This window comes from Onychostoma macrolepis, chromosome 07 (genome assembly GCF_012432095.1).
Source record: "Onychostoma macrolepis isolate SWU-2019 chromosome 07, ASM1243209v1, whole genome shotgun sequence".
Classification (NCBI taxonomy): domain Eukaryota; kingdom Metazoa; phylum Chordata; class Actinopteri; order Cypriniformes; family Cyprinidae; genus Onychostoma; species Onychostoma macrolepis.
Window position 1 is genome coordinate 19,312,494 of NC_081161.1, and position 19,980 is coordinate 19,332,473.

The 19,980-nt window shown below is 38.9% G+C and overlaps 1 protein-coding gene across 7 annotated transcripts; it reads right to left on the reverse strand.

Moving 5' to 3' along the window:
- Nucleotides 1–4: 4 nt before the first annotated feature.
- acana (aggrecan a) lies at nucleotides 5–18,104 on the reverse strand. Of its 7 annotated transcripts, XM_058781041.1 has the most exons (20): nucleotides 17,937–18,104; nucleotides 15,318–15,400; nucleotides 14,854–15,237; nucleotides 14,583–14,757; nucleotides 11,767–11,894; nucleotides 11,390–11,683; nucleotides 10,886–11,212; nucleotides 10,094–10,268; nucleotides 9,729–9,856; nucleotides 9,254–9,547; nucleotides 9,020–9,118; nucleotides 6,325–8,229; nucleotides 5,924–6,037; nucleotides 5,040–5,153; nucleotides 3,647–3,805; nucleotides 3,484–3,566; nucleotides 3,243–3,387; nucleotides 2,986–3,168; nucleotides 1,874–1,992; nucleotides 5–133 (listed from the first exon to the last, which is right to left on the reverse strand). In XM_058781041.1, exons 2-19 carry the CDS (start codon nucleotides 15,391–15,393, stop codon nucleotides 1,910–1,912), a joined length of 4,866 nt encoding a protein of 1,621 aa, XP_058637024.1. In that variant the 5' UTR covers nucleotides 15,394–15,400; nucleotides 17,937–18,104; the 3' UTR covers nucleotides 5–133; nucleotides 1,874–1,909. The 7 variants fall into 7 exon arrangements, with proteins under 7 accessions (XP_058637024.1, XP_058637025.1, XP_058637022.1 ...); XM_058781042.1 differs by lacking the exon at nucleotides 5–133 and having other exon boundaries at nucleotides 153–1,992; nucleotides 6,325–8,226; XM_058781039.1 differs by lacking the exon at nucleotides 5–133 and having other exon boundaries at nucleotides 153–1,992.
- Between the last annotated feature and the right edge of the window lie 1,876 nt (nucleotides 18,105–19,980).

Consider the following 19,980-nt stretch of genomic DNA (forward strand, 5'->3'; position numbering starts at 1 on the left):
TAGACTGGGTTTGGTGAGGTAAAAAACATTTTCTTTCTATTACATACCTGTATATTGTGAATAACCTCTCTGAGTACTCTGCCCTTCGTTCCTGCTCTGTATGACAGACTACCGGCCAACACACAAATCAGTCCTGTATTAAACATGATGTATGGAATGTTTTAATGGTACGTTGTTGCATTTACTGTAATACAGGTATTCAAAAACAAAGTTCATCTGAAGACATTCATGGATAAATTGAAATTCTCCTACTAGTAGACAGCAGATTATCACAATGACCGTATCATCTAATATTTTCCCGTTTTCACTGTTGACTTTGGTCACTCATCCATCTCAATTAAATAAATGATAGGTTTTCTATGCCACAGAGTATCAAACCGCTTGCAATTCATGAGAAAAAAAAAAGTTTTCAAGAAATGTTTGTGCATCTTCTGCAGTTCATGCTGCATTCGTCATTTAAAGCTGTATCAGATGAAAATAAAGCTATGCTGTATAAAAGTGCCTTTGGGATGAAAGAGGCACAGCCTCTTGAACTAAGTAAGCAGTCTCATCACAGAAACAGGCAAAATGTAAAATATTCACAAGGCACTTGTCATTAATAGTTCTATCTGAACTATTGATATAAAATAAAAGCTGTTAGCTGATCCAGGGTCATTCTTGTCCCCATGTAGTACTGTGCCCTGCACAGTCTTGGGCAACAGATCAGAACATCTAACAAACAAGTACATTTTCATTGTTGGGTTTACATTCATAATCTAACTGGATTTGGTCATCTCTGTCTGATGTTGTTTAAAGGAATAGTTCACTTAAAAATGAAAATTTGCTCGCTTTCAGGTCATCTAAGATGTAGATGTGTCTGTTTCTTTATAGGAACAGATTTGGTGAAATTTAGCATTTAATCACTTGCTCGCCAATGGATGCTCTGCCGTGCATGGGTGCCGTCAGAATGAGAGTTCAAACAGCTGATAAAAACCTTAAGATGATAATTGATCGACTGGAGTTGTGTGGAATACCTTTGGATTATTGTGAGGTTTTTGGACTCTCATTCTGATGGCACCCATTCACTGCAGAGGATCCATCAGTGAGCCAGGATGTAATGCTAAATTTGTCCAAATCTGTTCTAACGGAGAAATAAACTCATCTGCATCATGAGGTTGAGTAAATTTTAAGCAAATATTCTTTTTTTGAACTATTCCTTTAATTACATATGGCTTTTTTGAAGAAAAAGATGGACACACCCAGTCAAAGATGGATGTACTATGTTTTATGCTGTGAGAAATAAATAGATCTCATTTCACATTAGTTTCCAACTCAGACATAACAAATTAACGACATCCTTGTGCAAGTTGTTTTTTTAATCTGTCTTGTTAGGTATTAGAAATAAATACGATTTTGTTGTAAACGTCTTTTATGGCTATAGACTTTTTTTTAGGTTTGCATCTCCTCTCCACAAACTAGATGAAAATAATACTTCACATTTCATCCAATCATTTATGTTGTGCATGTACCTAAAATTTGGCTTACTAGCAGAGAAAGACAAAAACGTTTCACTGTCCTTCACGGAGGAAAAACTGGGCACATCCAGCTCTTCACTCAGTACCTTTTAACATAAAACACTAGCTGGTCCAAAAGGAAAACCTGCAAATATTTACAGACATCTTTAAGAATGCTGCTGGTCTTTGATCTTTTGGTCTCTGATCTTTTGTTGCAGGGATGAGATGAATCACTCCATCATGGCTGATGGCCAATAACTGACATCTAATGTATAGGGGGGCAGCAATATACTAGATGGGCACTTATCTTGAAAAAAACACTTTTTAATCACAAATGCTTCATAATTCAGTGTCTTGGAAAATAAATATAAAACTCGTACTGATTTAAAAATGAATCTCAAGCTCTTCAGATCTCCTTAGAGATGTTTTTCCAATGTTGTTGTATTAGATTTATGAGAGTGATGACCAGAAGATTCTTTTTGCAGTCCAGATTTGACCTCTATAAATACAAAAACAAAAGAAATCATGTCAGTACCTTTTACATAATGTATAGAATATATGTGTACAACATACAAAGACGATTAAATAATTAGTTATTTTAAATTAATTCTTATTTTAAATCGTATATGATTAAATATGATTAAACTATGACGTCTTATAGATTTATAATTTAAAGGGATAGTTCACCCAAAAATGAAAATTCTGTCATTAATTACTCACCCTCATGTTGTTCCAAACCCGCAAGACCTTCGTTCATCTTCAAAACACAAATTAAGACATTTTTGATGAAATCTGAGAGCTTTCTGACCCTGCACAGACAGCAAGGGTCCTACCATGATCAAGGCACAGAAACGTAGTAAGGACATCATTAAAATAGTCCATGTGAGAAGAATTGTTGAATAAAGTCATTATTTTTGTTTTCTTTTTTGCTGTTTATGCAGGGTCAGAAAGCTCTTGGATTTCATTAAAAAATCTTAATTTGTGTTCTGAAGATGAACTAAGGTCTTACGGGTTTGGAACGACAATGAGGGTGCGTAGGTTTTTTTGGGGATGGGGGGTGAACTATGCCTTTAAAATATTTTGGATCAGTACTTTTTTTTTAGAAATACATTTATTCATCAGTGACACATTAAATTGATCAAAATATACAGTAAAGACATTTGTATTATAAAAAAAGAATTATTAAAAAAATGTAAGCAACTTATTTACAGACAACTGAAATCATTTACAACATTGAAAATAAGAAGAAATGTTTCTTGATCACCAAATCAGCATATTAGAATGATTTCTGTAGGATCATGCAGTAATGGCTGCTGAAAATTCAGCTTTGCCATAACAGTAATAAATTACACTTTTTTTAAGTTTTTGATCAAATAAATGGTGAGCATAAGACACTTAAAAAAAAAAAAACATTAAAAAAACTAACCAACCCCAAACTTTTTAATGGTAAGGTGGTAATGGTTATGTTTTTGGTAATGCTTAAGTAGCTTACTGGCTATGCATTGCACTTGAGGCTTCTCCCACTGCCCGTCTGCCATGCAGCGGATCACAGGTAGGTGGCGCTGTGTGAAGTTTTCACTGCACTGGTATCTGATTATAGAATTCACCTGGTAACGATCCTTCTTGTTGCCAAACATCCTGGCATTCTCCACTTTAGGAGGTTGGTCACATGTCACTGAAAGAAGAGGAAGTCAAATTGAAACTGAATCACTAGTGATGCGATTTGTTTGTGTTTGGTGGTGAGCATACCTGGACCTGTTTTGCATGTGAAAGGTAAGTGATAGTTGCAGGGCACATCATTCCATTGACCATTTTCATGCCAGATCATTACAACACAGTCTTCACCAGAGTTAAAATAATTGTCAGGCTGGTTAGGCCTCCAGTTCTCATATTGCTAAGGAAAGGAAGAGAAAAATCAAGCATTATACTGTATCTCAATCAAACAGCTCTATTATTAGAAATACAGCTTCTCAGCAAGAGTCAGGCTTACCAGCGGAGTCCCATCTGACCAGCGGAAGTCATTTTCCACCATTTTATCGTTCAGTCCAATCCACTGATAGTCTTGCGTGTATGCTGTTTCAAGAGCGTGATTGTTTGTAATCAGAAAAACAACAAAGATACTTAGGAGCTTAAACATGCAGACACACACTCACAGTTGATGAAGGCCTGCTCCTCTGGAGTGATAATGCTCACCAGGTGAGCGTTTAAGTCTCGACAGCGCTGCTCAGCATCCTGCCAGGTCCTCCTCTCCGAGAAATGCAAGTAACAGTTGCCCTGAAACTTAGTCCAGCCCTCCTCACAGCTGTGCACATCTGAAGCAACATCACATGGCATATTTACCGCTGTTTCACCATATATCCACTTAGACCATTATCGCAAGATGTATAGTCCTTGACATAGGCTTAAAGGGTTAGTTCACCCAAAAATGAAAATTTTGTCTTCATTTATTCATCCTCATGATTCAAACCCATACACAAACGCAAAGATATTTTAATGAAACCTGAGAGATTTTTGTCCCTCCATTAAAAATCTATACGATTGACGTTTCAAAAAGTTCATAAAGACATCATAAAAGTAATCCATTTGAATCGAGCAGTGTAAATCAAGTCTCGTGAAGAGACAAGACCACTTTATGTGATGAACAGATTTAATTTGCCTTCTATTCCCATATAAACATTGATCAATGCACATTCATAAAGCTCATCAAATAAGGTCATAAGGAAGCTCAACCAATGATATCAAGCCTCACTGATTCTCAGGCAGTGGAATGGACTACAAGTTGAGGCACAGAAATATCTCAGGTTTCATTAAAAATATCTTAATTTGTGTTTAGATGATGAACGAAAATCTTATGGGCTTGGAACAACATTAAAGCGAGTAAATGACAGAATTGTCATCTTTAGGTGAGCTATCGCTTTAATAGTTGCTGTAGAGACCAATAAGAAATAAATGACAAATGTATGATGGAATGTGCTGAGGGATTCAGATAAAGTCACTTTATCTTTCAGTGTTTAAAACCAGTGTTTTAAGTAAGCGACAAATGCCTTTAACGTGGCATAATATCAGATAAAGTGATTTTCCACAAACGTGTAAAAGTATTCCAGAAGACCGACGATTAAATTCCATATATTACGCCAAGAGAAACATCCAGCAGAAAATGAACAAATGAGATATTTCTAGTCGCTGCTCAGATGGGAATATGAACTGGACACTTTCTGTTTACCTCGGACACTTTCTGTTTACCTCAGACCCTTCCTGTGTAAGTTACTAAACGGTTATAGTTTCTTCTTGCTATATTTTTACAGTACCTACAGATGCATCATTGCGTCTTGAATGACGCTGATGTTTAACTGCAACAGATTCCCATAAATGGACAGGCAAAACTCTCTCACACACAAAAAAACCCCTCACCAATCCTTACTCGAAACACAAATATGCCCTGTTTCCAGGGACTTTCATTCCACTACAGCAACATCTAGAGCTCTGTATCACCTTAAGGTTGTTTTTGAAAGACCGTTAGTAGAATTAGCTGAAGCAGCCTCATACCAATCTCACAGCGGTCTCCTTCGTAGCTGGGCAGACATAAGCATTTGAAAGTGTCCTCCACCTCCACACAGGTGGCTCCATTGGCGCAAGGGTTTGAATGGCAAACATCAACCTCTGCAAATAAACGTTTAGCGATTAAAGCTGACTACTATGAAGATGCCCTGAGGAAGGCCAAGCTTAGCAGAGAGCACCACTGAATCAGAACTCTTGGAGCTGCTTCTAAACGAATCTCTTGCATAATTATACCATCAATATTTTGATAAGCTGAAATTGTGGTCAATTGAAGGAGAGATCAGAGTCAGTTGCAGCTGCTGTAAGAGCGCTGACCTGGGATCAGTTATTAGCCTCTCATCAGGAGGTGAGCAGATCAGCACTCTTACAGTCCCAGAAACAGAAGCAGAATTTTAGAGTTCAGATTCATATGAACATGGACGAGAAGTATGAGCATGTACCAGGTGTTAGCAGGCGTGCTGATTAAACCAGACTGCAGCAAAGGCACAGCTGAACAAAAACAACACAGGTGAACAGTCACTGAAAAGACATCTGGACTCAAGAGCTGAGTAAGTTGAGAAGTATTTAACCACACACACATGCCACATAACCTGTAAAATGGACTGTGAGGACATTAATCAGGCAAGAGCAAACTGAACAGAAGTTATTCACAAATAAAATGCAAAACAGTGAGACACTTAGAGACAATCATTTGATTTATCTGAACCCAAATATAAGCCTAAAAAGCAACAACAGCTGTTAAAAGCAAACAGGATGGCTATTCATAATAAGAATGTTTATCAAAATGTCCAATATTCAAAATACAACATTTTAAAAAGTAACCATAATTTACGTGACCAATTCAATAGCTTAGTCAATTCAGTCTGACTCACCAAACTTGCACTCTTCTCCATGCAGTCCAGGTGGGCAGTGACAAATGCCCACCCCATCCTTCACCGAACACACCCCAGCTCCACAAGGGTTTGGTTCACATGGGTTAACAGAAGCTATTATGGTTTTTGAGAAAGAAAGAGAGCAACACATGAAAAAAAAAAAAAGGAGCAGGTTTTTTTTCTCAAGAGGTGAGAAGAAATAGATTTCTATATTTATGATCCACCAATGAGCCAGTCATTATTTTCAAACCATGGATGATAACAATAAATAGGCAATATAAAAATTGTACAGACGACACATTAAAAAAAATCATTAATACTGGCCAGTAATGTATAAGGAACTAATAAGTCACGTATCTCTGTTCTATATTTTAACAAATTTTACATAAAAGGAATCTCACCATTCACAACAAGCCCTTCCGTGACAGAAGGGCTCAGTAAAGAAGTAGGTTCTGTGGTAGAAGACAAAGCTGCTGAAGTAACAGTGTCAAGTTTACTTGTGATTCCCTCTGGTTCTGACAATGGAGTCAATGGAGGTTCTGCAGCATCGCTGTACAGGCCAGATGGCCCTTGAGCAGATAGTACATCTGAGGGAGCATCACTGGAGTTCACTGCTGGCGTAACTTCAGTGACTGGGATCCATTCATGTTCTTGTCCACTAGCAAAGGCACTTTGGTCTTCTCCACTCCCTGAGGACAACCTGAGGGTGCCACTGTACTCCACCTCTCCCCTTCCTAGCTCCATGCCTTGGAAGGGCTTGTTGGACATTTCCACCAGGCCATTACTGGTGAAGAAGATTATATCACCGCTAGCTGATTCCCCTGATCTTTCCCCTGATTCAATGGCATAGCCTCCAGATGTAAATCCACTTCCGTCACCAGACCCAAACAGCAAAAGTCCAGAAGCTTCCTGCTCACGAGGTTGTTCTGTGAGATCAATGAAGCCCGACCCCAGAAATGTCAGACCAGAAAACTCTAAACCACTCCCGGAGCCACTGTGGACACCGCTAACTTCAGAGATATCACCACTCATCCCAGAGATATCACCACTCATCCCAGAGACATCACCACTCATCCCAGAGACATCACCACTCATCCCAGAGACATCACCACTCATCCCAGAGACATCACCACTCATCCCAGAGACATCACCACTCATCCCAGAGATATCATCGCTCATCCCAGAGACATCAATGCTCATCCCAGACCCTGAGATATGTCCTGATCCGCTGAAATCCACATGGCTTCCACCCAGCTCTTGTACTGTTAAATGTGGAGCAGTGGACACCTTCACCCATGGGCTATCCACCATGATGTCACCACTGCCATCGATGAATGAAATGCCACTGGATCCTCCAGAGGGAAAAATTCCTGATGGGAAACCGCTGAATCCTGAGGACTCCTCAGCAGAACCTGATCCTGAGGAGATGCCAGAAAGGTCTCCACTCTCGTCGCTTTCTACTGAGCTGCTGGAAAAGTCTGAGGTAGATCCACTCTCTTCAGAGCTATACCCTGACCCACTTCCTGATCCTGATCCAGAGGTGTCCAGTCCGAAGAGACCTGAGCCCTGGCCAAAGGGAAAGGTGAAGATCTCTGTGCCTGCCTTCCCAGCCTCTTCGGGTCTTCCTGAAGCTGATCCAACTCCTGAAAAAACGGAGTCACTTCCTGAAAAGGTCACTAGGATATCTAAGCCACTGCCAGTTCCTGAAGAACCTCCAGACCCGCTTGGCAGATCCCCACTCCAACTGCCCCCAGAGGAGTCTCCACTTGACCCAAATGACCCACTCGGCTGATCCCCACTTCCACTGCCCGACAGACTGTCAGTGCCACTGGCCCCAGAAGAGTCTCCGCTTGACACAAATGATCCACTCAGTTGGTCCCCGCTTCCACTGCCCGACAGACTGTCAGTGCCACTGGCCCCAGAAGAGTCTCCACTTGACCCAAATGACCCACTCGGCTGATCCCCACTTCCACTGCCCGACAGACTGTCAGTGCCACTGGCCCCAGAAGAGTCTCCGCTTGACACAAATGATCCACTCAGTTGGTCCCGCCCACTGCCCGACAGACTGTCAGTGCCACTGGCCCCAGAAGAGTCCCCACTTGAAACAGGTGACCCACTCGGCTGATCCCCGCTTCCACTGCTTAACAGATCATCGGTGCCGCTAGCCCCAGAAGAGTCTCCACTTGAAGCAGGTGACCCACTTGGCTGATCCCCGCTCCCACTGCTCAACTGATCATCAGTGCCACTGGCCCCAGATGCGCCAGATCCAGAGGGTTCCGCAGCGATAGCAATAGGAGTAGCTCCTTCTGAGGAAACACAGATACACACAGAATCTAAGGTACTGCATCAAAATTAACACTCATCATGCATTAAAATACATTAAAAAATACATGGGATAGTTCCATTAAAGGGATAGTTCACTCAAAAATGAAAATTCTGACATCATTTACTCACCCTCACGTTGTTATAAACCTGTATGATTTTATTTCCTTCTGTGCAAAATAAAACATTATATTTTGATAAATGTATTGGTTTTGGTCCATAAAATGGAAGTCAATTATGGTTACCAACATTCTTTAAAATATCTTCTTTTGTGTTTCTCAGAAGAAAGAAAGTCATACAGGTGTGGAATCAGATGAGGGTACCAGACGAGAGTAAATGATAACAGAATTTTCATTAATGGGTGATCTATCCTTTTGCATACACATTTAATGTGAAGGGGGGTGGGTGGAATCAAAAAACAAAGATGAAAAAACACGCCGAAAATTAGAAAAAACATTCAGAAAATGTGAATAATCAGGAAATGAGAGGACCTTTGCAGACCCTCATCAAAGGTCAATAAGAGTTTATTGATCAGACAATTTGACTCTTATTTCACTTCTTATGGTAAGCCAATGCTAATTCAAGTTGTAAAATGTCACCAACTGTGATTCCTCAAAACCTAATAATATTTATGAATTACTGTAATATATATTAAATATAACAAAATATATTTGAGCATTTTTAAGATAATTATTCAGATGTATGATTTATGCATTTTTTTATTATCTTTATTGTCACTGACTTACATATGTATCCTGAGCTACAGTATATTACCAGGTTTGAGAAGAGCAGGGAGGAATGTCACGCTCACTATCTTTTCCTCTGTCACCGTCATATTTGTTTCACTTTCATTCAGAGACAGATCCAGATCCACTTTATGTATAAAAGAAATGACAAATATGTAAAGAATAATGTATGTTTTATAAACACTCAACAGACTTAATGCTTTACATTTAAAAGAATCTACAATTTATGACCTGTATATAACTACACTGTAGATGTACTTACCCTTGATGCAGTATGCATCAAATTTGGAGTGCATGTCAGGAGAGCCAGTTTGGTTAGGAAACTTGTAAACTGTGTGAACTCCAGCCTTCCCTCCACCACACTGCTGCCGAGGGTTATTGATGGAGTAACGTACACTGCGGTCAAGAAGCCAGCCAGCACGGCACTTATCAAAGCCCTGCTTCCAAGCGGCATACAGGTCTCCTGTGGAGGCCAGGGAGGCATTCCTTCCCTGGCAGTAAGCCACTGCCTCACCATAAGTGAATCCCTCGAATGAACTAGCTTGGAAAACTTCCCCTGAAAATGTGAACACAGCACAGAGTGATTCGTAATTATTTTTTTCCAATGAGAGAATCCAGCTTTTTAAATTTGTTTTGTTTTGTTTCACTCTCAGAAATTTAAAATGGAAGTCATTTATATTTATTTGCCTACCCTTTGTCCACACAACAGTTTTATATATTTATGTAGAGCCTCTTACCCCGTAATTTGTCCACATAGCAGTACACATCATAGCGTTCATCAGCAGAACGCAGTCCATAAGACCTCACACCAGGAACATGCTCCAAATCACCAGAGCATTTCTCACGTGGAGACACAATGGGATACCTGCATAACCACCATTTACATTTATTTGTAAACATACCGTATATACTTGCAGTATGAGGCAGAAAATTCCACTAGAAGCACTTGTCATCAACCCTGCCACAAATATTTTGCTTTACACTTATAAGTTTATATATGGTAAATATATAATGAAAACATTATAATTTATAAAATAGAAATAAAAATAGACAGAAAATTGAACAGTTCACCACAATGTTACAACTGTGCAATGAATCGTACCTGACAGTCTGATCTAACAGCCAGCCAGCGTCACATTGATGGTAACCAGACTCAAAGGCTGCCTGCAGTTGCTGGGCACTGGCAATGACTGCACCGATGCTCTGACATGCCAGTTGAGCCTCGACAAAGTCAAAAGCATAACGACCGGAGCTTGCACGATAATGGAAGACCACCCCTGCAGAGGGAATTAATAACAATGGGTGTCAACAGATTTATCTAAGTTACATAGGTTTGTAAAACTGAAACACTTAATTGTCTATTTGTAATTAAAAAAATGTAATCTAGTGTAAGATTCTTACATGCTATATTAATTGTCTTCAGAAAAAAAAAAATCTAGTTTGTTACTTGGATATTTCAATATGTTTTAGAGTAAGCTGTTACTCCAGTTATACTAATTTGCATTCAGTCTAATTCAGCATCTAGATATTTGTTTACTGTGGTTGCAATATAAATACGTTGACACTGATGACATTATATAACAGTAAAATCATGCATTTTCATGATTTATCTTGGAACAAGGAAGGATTTATCTTGGAAGAGGAACAGTGTAACCCTCATAAACTTCATTGGTCTTTGAATGTGTTGTTGTCATGATAAATTTGATTATGCAAATACTGTAAGGTGAAGTGAAGCCATCATGAATGAAATACATAAGGTGGTACACGGGAATAAATAAGAATTAATACATATAGAATTAATATTAACCGTAAATTATGGTGTTTTGCAGTCAATACATACGTATGTCAAATAATGCTTCACATTCATTTTTACTCTTCTCATATTGATACATACCTGTGGCAGACATGATAGTTTCGGTTTCATTCAAATCAGAGGAAAGATCAGACCTATCAGTGACCCCTTCCACAGTGTCCACAGAGCTGGGGGGTGGTGAAAGGGGCAGCTGGGAATTATTTAGTGCAGTATATGGGAACTCGACACTTGTGGTCACTGATGGCTTGTATGTTACAACGTTTCCCTGAGATTCACTTCCTGTGGAGGTGGGCTTTAAAAAGACCTGGGGGCTTTCTGTGAATGTGTCCACGCTCAGGACACCACTTTCAGCTTCTGTGGTCGTCTCTATGTCGAATGGAAATAGGCCTGAACCTTCCTCTCCCGTTTCTAAATGAAAATATATGAACAGTATACACCTGTTGGTACCTAATCAATTAGCACCAGCTATTAAACACACATTATTGTGGATCAACAAGGATAAAACAATCAAATAACATATATGTATGTGGATAAACAATCATAAATGATAAAGAAGGAATAGCTAAATAATAGAGAATTTTGTACCAGAGTAGCAAAATGCATCATAGCGGGAGTCTAAGAGAGGGTAGCCTGTCTGATTGGGAAACCGATAGACGGTGCGCACTCCCAGCAGGCCACCTCCACACTGCGGTCGGGCGATGTTGATGGGGTAGCGAACGCTCCGGTCTGCCAGCCAGCCTGCATTACAAATATCCATACCACCCTTCCATGCCAGGTACAGCTGTCCTGTGGTGGCCAACTTGGCACCCAGCTTTGCACAGTCAGGTTCTGCCTCCTCAAAAGTGAATTTGTTAGGGGAAGTAGTGTGGAACACTTTTCCTGTGAGATGAAATGGAACGTTTTTTAGCATTTCGATGTTCTTCAAAGAAGGCATTTAGTTCTCTGCCATCTCAAACAAGTACCTGTCATTTTCTCAGCAAAGCAGTACACGTCATACGTCTCATTCACGTCTCTTACTCCATATGTCCTCACTCCTGGAAATTCATACTTGTCTCCATAACAAGCCTCACGAGGATCATGAATAGGGTACCTTTATTCCACAACAAATAACAATACTTCCATCACATTTTCGAACAAAACTATAGAACATTAACTAAATCTAAAATTTTTTGTAATGTTTTCGGAAAAAAAGCTACAGTAAACCCGTTAACCTCTTAACACGCATAGATTGTGTACCACATTCACATAATTTTTTATACATTTAAAAAATACAGTATATTCAGTATATATATTTTTTTTGTTTTGTTTTTATGTTTGAGATTATATATCTTCATATTCATAACAGTGAGTAATTCAGAATCTTAAACAGTAAACTTTCAAGTGTCAGATTTGTGAACATACAGTGAGGAAAATAAGTATTTGAACACCCTGCTATTTTGCAAGTTCTCCCACTTAGAAATCATGAAGGGGTCTGAAATTGTCATCGTAGGTGCATGTCCACTGTGAGAAACATAATCTAAAAAAAAAAATCCAGAAATCACAATGTATGATTTTTTAACTATTTATTTGTATGATACAGCTGCAAATAAGTATTTGAACACCTGTCTATCAGCTAGAATTCTGACCCTCAAAGACCTGTTAGTCTGCCTTTAAAATGTCCACCTCCACTCCATTTATTATCCTAAATTAGATGCACCTGTTTGAGGCCGTTAGCTGCATAAAGACACCTGTCCACCCCATACAATCAGTAAGAATCCAACTACTAACATGGCCAAGACCAAAGAGCTGTCCAAAGACACTAGAGACAAAATTGTACACCTCCACAAGGCTGGAAAGGGCTACGGGAAATTGCCAAGCAGCTTGGTGAAAAAGGTCCACTGTTGGAGCAATCATTAGAAAATGGAAGAAGCTAAACATGACTGTCAATCTCCCTCGGACTGGGGCTCCATGCAAGATCTCACCTCGTGGGGTCTCAATGATCCTAAGAAAGGTGAGAAATCAGCCCAGAACTACACGGAGGAGCTGGTCAATGACCTGAAAAGAGCTGGGACCACTGTTTCCAAGGTTACTGTTGGTAATACACTAAGACGTCATGGTTTGAAATCATGCATGGCACGGAAGGTTCCCCTGCTTAAACCAGCACATGTCCAGGCCCGACTTAAGTTTGCCAATGACCATTTGGATGATCCAGAGGAGTCATGGGAGAAAGTCATGTGGTCAGATGAGACCAAAATAGAACTTTTGGTCATAATTCCACTAAACGTGTTTGGAGGAAGAAGAATGATGAGTACCATCCAAGAACACCATCCCTACTGTGAAGCATGGGGTGGTAGCATCATCTTTGGGGTGTTTTTCTGCACATGGGACAGGCGACTGCACTGTATTAAGGAGAGGATGACCGGGGCCATGTATTGCGAGATTTTGGGGAACAACCTCCTTCCCTCAGTTAGAGCATTGAAGATGGGTCGAGGCTGGGTCTTCCAACATGACAATGACCCGAAGCACACAGCCAGGATAACCAAGGAGTGGCTCTGTAAGAAGCATATCAAGGTTCTGGCGTGGCCTAGCCAGTCTCAGACCTAAACCCAATAGAGAATCTTTGGAGGAGCTCAAACTCCGTGTTTCTCAGCGACAGGCCAGAAACCTGACTGATCTAGAGAAGATCTGTGTGGAGGAGTGGGCCAAAATCCCTCCTGCAGTGTGTGCAAACCTGGTGAAAAACTACAGGAAACGTTTGACCTCTGTAATTGCAAACAAAGGCTACTGTACCAAATATTAACATTGATTTTCTCAGGTGTTCAAATACTTATTTGCAGCTGTATCATACAAATAAATAGTTAAAAATCATACATTGTGATTTCTGGATTTTTTTTTAGATTATGTCTCTCACAGTGGACATGCACCTACGATGACAATTTCAGACCCCTCTATGATTTCTAAGTGGGAGAACTTGCAAAATAGCAGGGTGTTCAAATACTTATTTTCCTCACTGTATGTTGATTATGTATTTAGTCATGCAGCAACCTTTTTATTTTGGGTATGTCATTTATGTCCCCATACCAAAATTGAGGGGGGAGGGGGGTGCTATACAGATTTAGTTCTAAAAATTGTTACCAATATTAAAGAATAGCCGAGTCCACACCACGGCTCTAACGATAAAGACACAGAGAAAATATATTGTTGGAATAACTTTCAGTATGTTTTTTTTCAAGCTGATGAACGATAAAACATTGACAGCCAATCAGAATCAATTCTGCTATAACGAGCTCGAGAATTGAAAGCGGCAGACAAATTGCGCTCAAGTAAACAGACGATATCGTCTGCTGGTGTGGATGCTAATATAGTTTTCTTATAGTCTTTATAGTTATCATTCTTGGTGTGAACAGACCTTTAGGGTGTGTTGTGTTATATTTGATGTTATCTAGTTAATGTTTATTTTAGTTATGTGTTTGTCCTGTGCATCATTTACAAACAAGCATTGGCCATGTTTTACGGACAGGCCACTTACAATGAACTCTTATTCATCATGTGGCTTTTTATTGAACTACCTCTGTTATTATCTGAAGGCCTACATTTTAAGGTTTTCAAGTAGACTGATATATTCACATTACATTATTTAGTGATATGCAGAAGTTGTAAAATATACATCCACCAATATGCCATCCAGTAACACCTGAAACATTTTCAGTGTATGTTTTTATGGTGAGTTTCTGGACACCACGGCTGCCATTTTTACCGTAAATTTTACAGCATTTTTTTTAAATTGAAGGTAACTGACCTGACGGTTTGATCTGCAAGCCAGCCAGCATCACACTGGTGTAAACCCTCATCATAAGCTGCTTGGAGTTGCTCTGGAGTAGCAATCACTGCACTGTTTTGAATACAGGCTGCCTTGGCCTTCTCAAAGGTAAGGGTATATCGTGTGGTGATGGCACGATAGTGGAAAACAATACCTAAGCAAAATAAAAGTACATCTATGTCACATTTCTGTGAGAAAAAAGCATACAGTCATAAAGTAATTTAAGGATCTTAATTCACACAAACAGTACCTTGAACTTGAACGTCAACAATATCATAATCGTCCTCTATCCCATTCATGACCTCGCAGCGGTACACTCCAGAGTCATTGGAATGGAGCTCAGTGATCTTAATGGAGGCGTCTGTGGGTGTCATGGGGTATCCAACCATGGTGATCCGATCAAGATACCCTTTGTCGATGCTTACTACTCCTTCAGATGCCACTAAGATGTTTGTGGTCTTTTCTTTGGTGACCAGACTCCATTTGATCCGGTGAGACAAAGGGCCAATGGTGGGGGCACCAGGGTCATTGACTGTGTTGTCCTGGAAGTAGCAGGGCAGAACTAATGTGTCACCCATCAGAGGCCGGAGAGGAAGCTCATTGGGTATGCTGACGCTCAGTGTGCTTTCAGGCTCTGTGATAACATATACAGGTTAATGAGTTTTTCAAGATTACTAGCAATTTCAATATGTAATTTACACAATGAATACGCACCAGTGTAAACATGATTGAAAGATGCTGTGGCCGAGAAGACCCAGAAACACATACTCAGCAAAAGCAAGGACAGCATCGTTCACCTACAGGTTTAAAAGAATGTTATGACCATCATATCTGCAAATATATTCAGCAAAAACTGTGATATTCTCAGTTTTTAATATCCATGAGAAGGCAACTTATATACTGTGCTTTGCTCAAAAGATTTTATTCCGACAGCATATCAGATGGACCAAATGTGGTTTTCCATGTTCATAACAATGGTTTGGTAAAATAAGAGGTTTTTGAGAGAGAAAACCAACATGTCATTTTCAGTTCCCAAAATTACCACAGCAACAGTACAGCTCTCATGCCAATACAAGCTGGATGTATCTGTACCGGGGCGGTTTGGGAATTAATTTACCGTTAATTACTGAATGTCTGCCATGCATGGATAGAGAGAGATATTCTGTTCTTCTAGTTCACAGAGTTTTGGGTAAAATAATTTAAAAGGTTTGCCCTTAGTTAACAAACATACAACATTTATAAATATTTGCCAGTGTTGGCTCGCTTTTAGGGGTGACGCTATATTTTTTTGACTTGCTGCAAAGCATTCAACAGTGCTTCCTATACATAGACTTATCTACACATACTGCTAGAGCAGAGAGCCACTTATTCATAGCTAGTTGAACTAGAGCTTTTTATACACTATTCCATATCGAGTCTGTCCTCACCCACCTCTCCTTCTTGTCTAATCCAAATCTAATCTTGTAAAGCAAACAACATAAAAAAAACCCTGAGAAAGTGAGCATACATGCATGACCAACAGGCCATTTTTAATGTACGAGGTCCCTCAAATTAGCAAAACAAATTATGTTAAATCTATTTAGAAGTATTATGTCATTTTATAAAAAGCACAGAAAAACAATTAAGCTATTTGAAAAATGTGTGCAGTGTTTTTGTTAAAGTGCTCTGGACTGTGTTTAGAGAATGCACAAAGGAAAAAGACAGATAAGATAAAGTCAGTTGCCAAAGTTGGTTTCATGGGAAAAGGGCTTAATGGCTTATGTGTTGGTCTTATTTTTTTGTTTTTTCCTTTTAAGTCCTTCTTAAAGTGCAGTGTTTGTCCCAGTTAAAGCTTAAATGGAAATCATTCAAGATTTGTACGGTCATAGAAAGATAAAAGACTTATGAAAATATTAATCATTGCTCAAACGTGAAACATTAAAAGCTGTGTGTGTTCCTGTCAAACTCAGCTAACAACACATAAAACAAGGATTAATAAACAACATTATTCCTATAATGAGTGTACTGTAAGTCACATATAGTGTGAGTTGAATGGCAGAATCATTTAATGTTGCAACAGTTAATCTCAGTATAATCCCCACAGACAGAAATATGCTAAAATTAATTTTAGGCAATTCTTAGACAACATGTGCCACCATGCGGATGTCAAAGGGTCAACAACAAAACTGTAGTTTAGGGTTTTGCCATTATAAGTCCAACATAATAACCTAGTTTGTAAAGCAAATATAATATATATTAACCCACTTGGAAAAATGCTCTTATGGGTCAATTAATCCTGCTTAAGTATACAGTATGTGACATGAACAAACCAAGATGTCACTACAGTGAGCATTATTTCTATATGCCTGATCACGAACAGTTTGTGAACATGGCACAAACAATACAATGGGATGAAACAAGTACATTTCGATGCATTTCATTGACGATAATATCATATAACCATTTTACATAGCCAGCAACATTACAGTAGTAGGAAGAGTCAATGAAATGAAACACAGCATCTTTCAGCCAACGTTGAAAAGGGCTCAAGACAGAAAGTTTCATCTGCAATATCACCTTCAGCAGATACTTTAAGGCATCACAGCAACCGAAAGAAAAAGGTTTAAGTAGGCATCCCTGTATAGGCACAAGAACTCTCTCAGAAAAAAAAAGGTACAAAGCTATCACTGCAAAACCGTACCGTACAAAAGCTAAAAGGTGCCTTAAAATATTTGCCTTATTTACCACCAAATGATATTAGTACCTTTCTAAAGGGTACCTAGTGACAGTGTTTCTGAAAGTTAAGTGTATTGACAAGTTATTTGTCACTTTAGGTCAGGAAGGTTGCATATAACAACATCAGCATCTTAACAAGACATTAAAATATAAATTGTGTTTCTCTGTAATAACTATATGATATGGCAGAGCAACAAAATTAACTTCAATTCAACTCAACTCAACTCAACTCAGTTAAGCCTATCTGACACAAGTCCTATTACAAAACCACCTTCAGTCATGATTGAAAACATAATGGTAATTTTTCACATTTATTACGGTTATTCCGATTTATATTAACATCCTGCAAAAACAATTACACAAACATTGCTATGCTCCAAATGCTCAAATTTCCAAATGATGAAATCTGATTCACTTTACTGTCACTCTGTCAGACATTTTAGTGTTTAATATCAAAACAGCGTGAAAATTCACAACTTTCAGTTTGTAGTCTCACATTACTTTAACAATTAAATCTACCCCGAACCTTTGCATTCTTGTAATTAAGCCAGAGATGCTGTAACAGTGCTCACCTGTACAACCAGCGAAACCACAACGTAAAGCCAAACTGTACATTACCGGTATGATGCAGTGTCCCTCTGAAACTCTTATATTCCTTGATTGCAGATGCTTTCCAGCTCTCTGATGGCACGCGCGTCTCTCAATCCAAACCCGTAATAAAAGTGTCGCGTGTGCAGCGAAGTTCAGAGGCGCTTCTGGCAGAAGATTGAGAAGCAGAAAGAAACTCCGCTCACAGGGGAAATACTTTAACTGAACAGGAGCTGAAGTGGGGGCTAGGGGATGAGAGGTGGAGTGAAGGCGCACATAAAATTTCCACGCATGATGTAATTTGGTTATAAACGTTTGTGGCTAACATGCGCAAATCCTGACGATATTTGTGTCAACGGTCCGTTTTGAGCCATAATAGCTACATCATCGGACGGAACAAAGACGGCCTTTTTACTAATAGGCCTATAGCTTTTGAATAATGCAATGCTATATTGGCTTGGTTCAAACAACTTATTCAAAACCCAATTAAATTAGAATCATTTCTAAGAATTTTGAACTCTAAATGCATCACATTTTTGCTTAAAAAAATAATTAGCAAATTAATAAAACGACACTGGCATTGGTGTAACAACTCCAGTTCACTTACATATTGCATTCAAGGTAGGCTATTCATTTTATGAAATTGCAAAAGCTAAAAGGTACATCTTTGTACTTTATTTACACCTATACATATTAGCTTTTCACTTCACAGAAGGTTAACTTGGACTTGAGTCCTGTGGACTACTTAGGCTATTGTGATTTATCAGCTGTTTGAGCTCTCATTTTGACGGCACCCATTCACTGCAGTGGATCCATTGGTGAGCAATTGATGTAATGCTAAATTTGTCCAAATCCGTAGAAACAAACTCATCTACGTCTTGGATGGCCTGAGGATGAGTAAATGAACACATTTTGGCACATTTTCATTCAACTATTCTGTTAAACTACAGATATGCTGTTTACTGTTATTCATTTTTCCAGCCTAGAATATTCACTGGAGTAAAATCTGACACCAGCCCCGTATATGTTACACTGCAAAAAAAATGCTTTTCATACTTAGATTTTTTGTAAATTGTCTTGTTTTCAGAAAAAAATAAAAAATAAATAAATCCAAATTAAGTGAGATTTTGCTTAGAACATACAAAATAATCTGCCAATGGGGTAAGCAAAATAATCCTATTTCAAACAGAAAACATTTTGCTTACCCCATTGGCAGATTATTTTGCTTGTTTCAAGCAAAAACTCACTTAATTCTGACTTGTTTTTTTATTCTTGATTTAAGAACTTTTAGATATTTTGTCTGGAAACAAGAAAAAAATAAATCTAAGTTTTTTGCTGTGTTCACATTTTATTATAAATAAGTGATTTATTTCAAGATTTGTTTCCCATTTTCTCAGTTTCCCAAAATCCCAAGTGCTGCTTTCAAATATTGTGTGTCTTGGTCACAAACATCCATCATATTAATTAGTCTTCTAGAGCAGCAACATTAACACGAGTGGAAAGGAGAGACACAAGGCTTCATTCAGCAGCCTGGCCCACCCCGTTGTTCCTCTCAAACTTTCCTCTCAGAGGAACATGACAACGTAACCCATTGACTAGACTCACTATTTGAGAACCTTGCAATGTCTCACAAGACATAGGCATAAGAATACAGAGTACCCAATAAAGAACGCTGTGTGCTTTGTGTTTGGGTGGGGAAAAAGCTGCAGCATGACATTTAAGATCTATTTTTCATTTATTCCTGAAGGTGTTTAATTTGAGATTTACATGCTAATATAAAAACTTAAGTCTCACCTTCTCCTAGTCTATCCATCTCTCCATCATTAACATACCGATTACACTGCAGAGCTACAAAGAGAACCAATCATGAGCTGGCGTTTAAACTCAGTTTAAGTTTGGGAGGGACATTCTCTGTTTCTTTTGGATGGTGATTAAAAACGGTAACTGAACTGCTTGGAATGGACTTCAAAGAGGAGGTTCCTACTGTGAGTTTGTGTGAGTGCTTTGTCCTCTTTGCTTTTATTCTGCAGTTTGTGTGTATGAAATGAGATGCAAAGGTATGTTTGAAATGTGC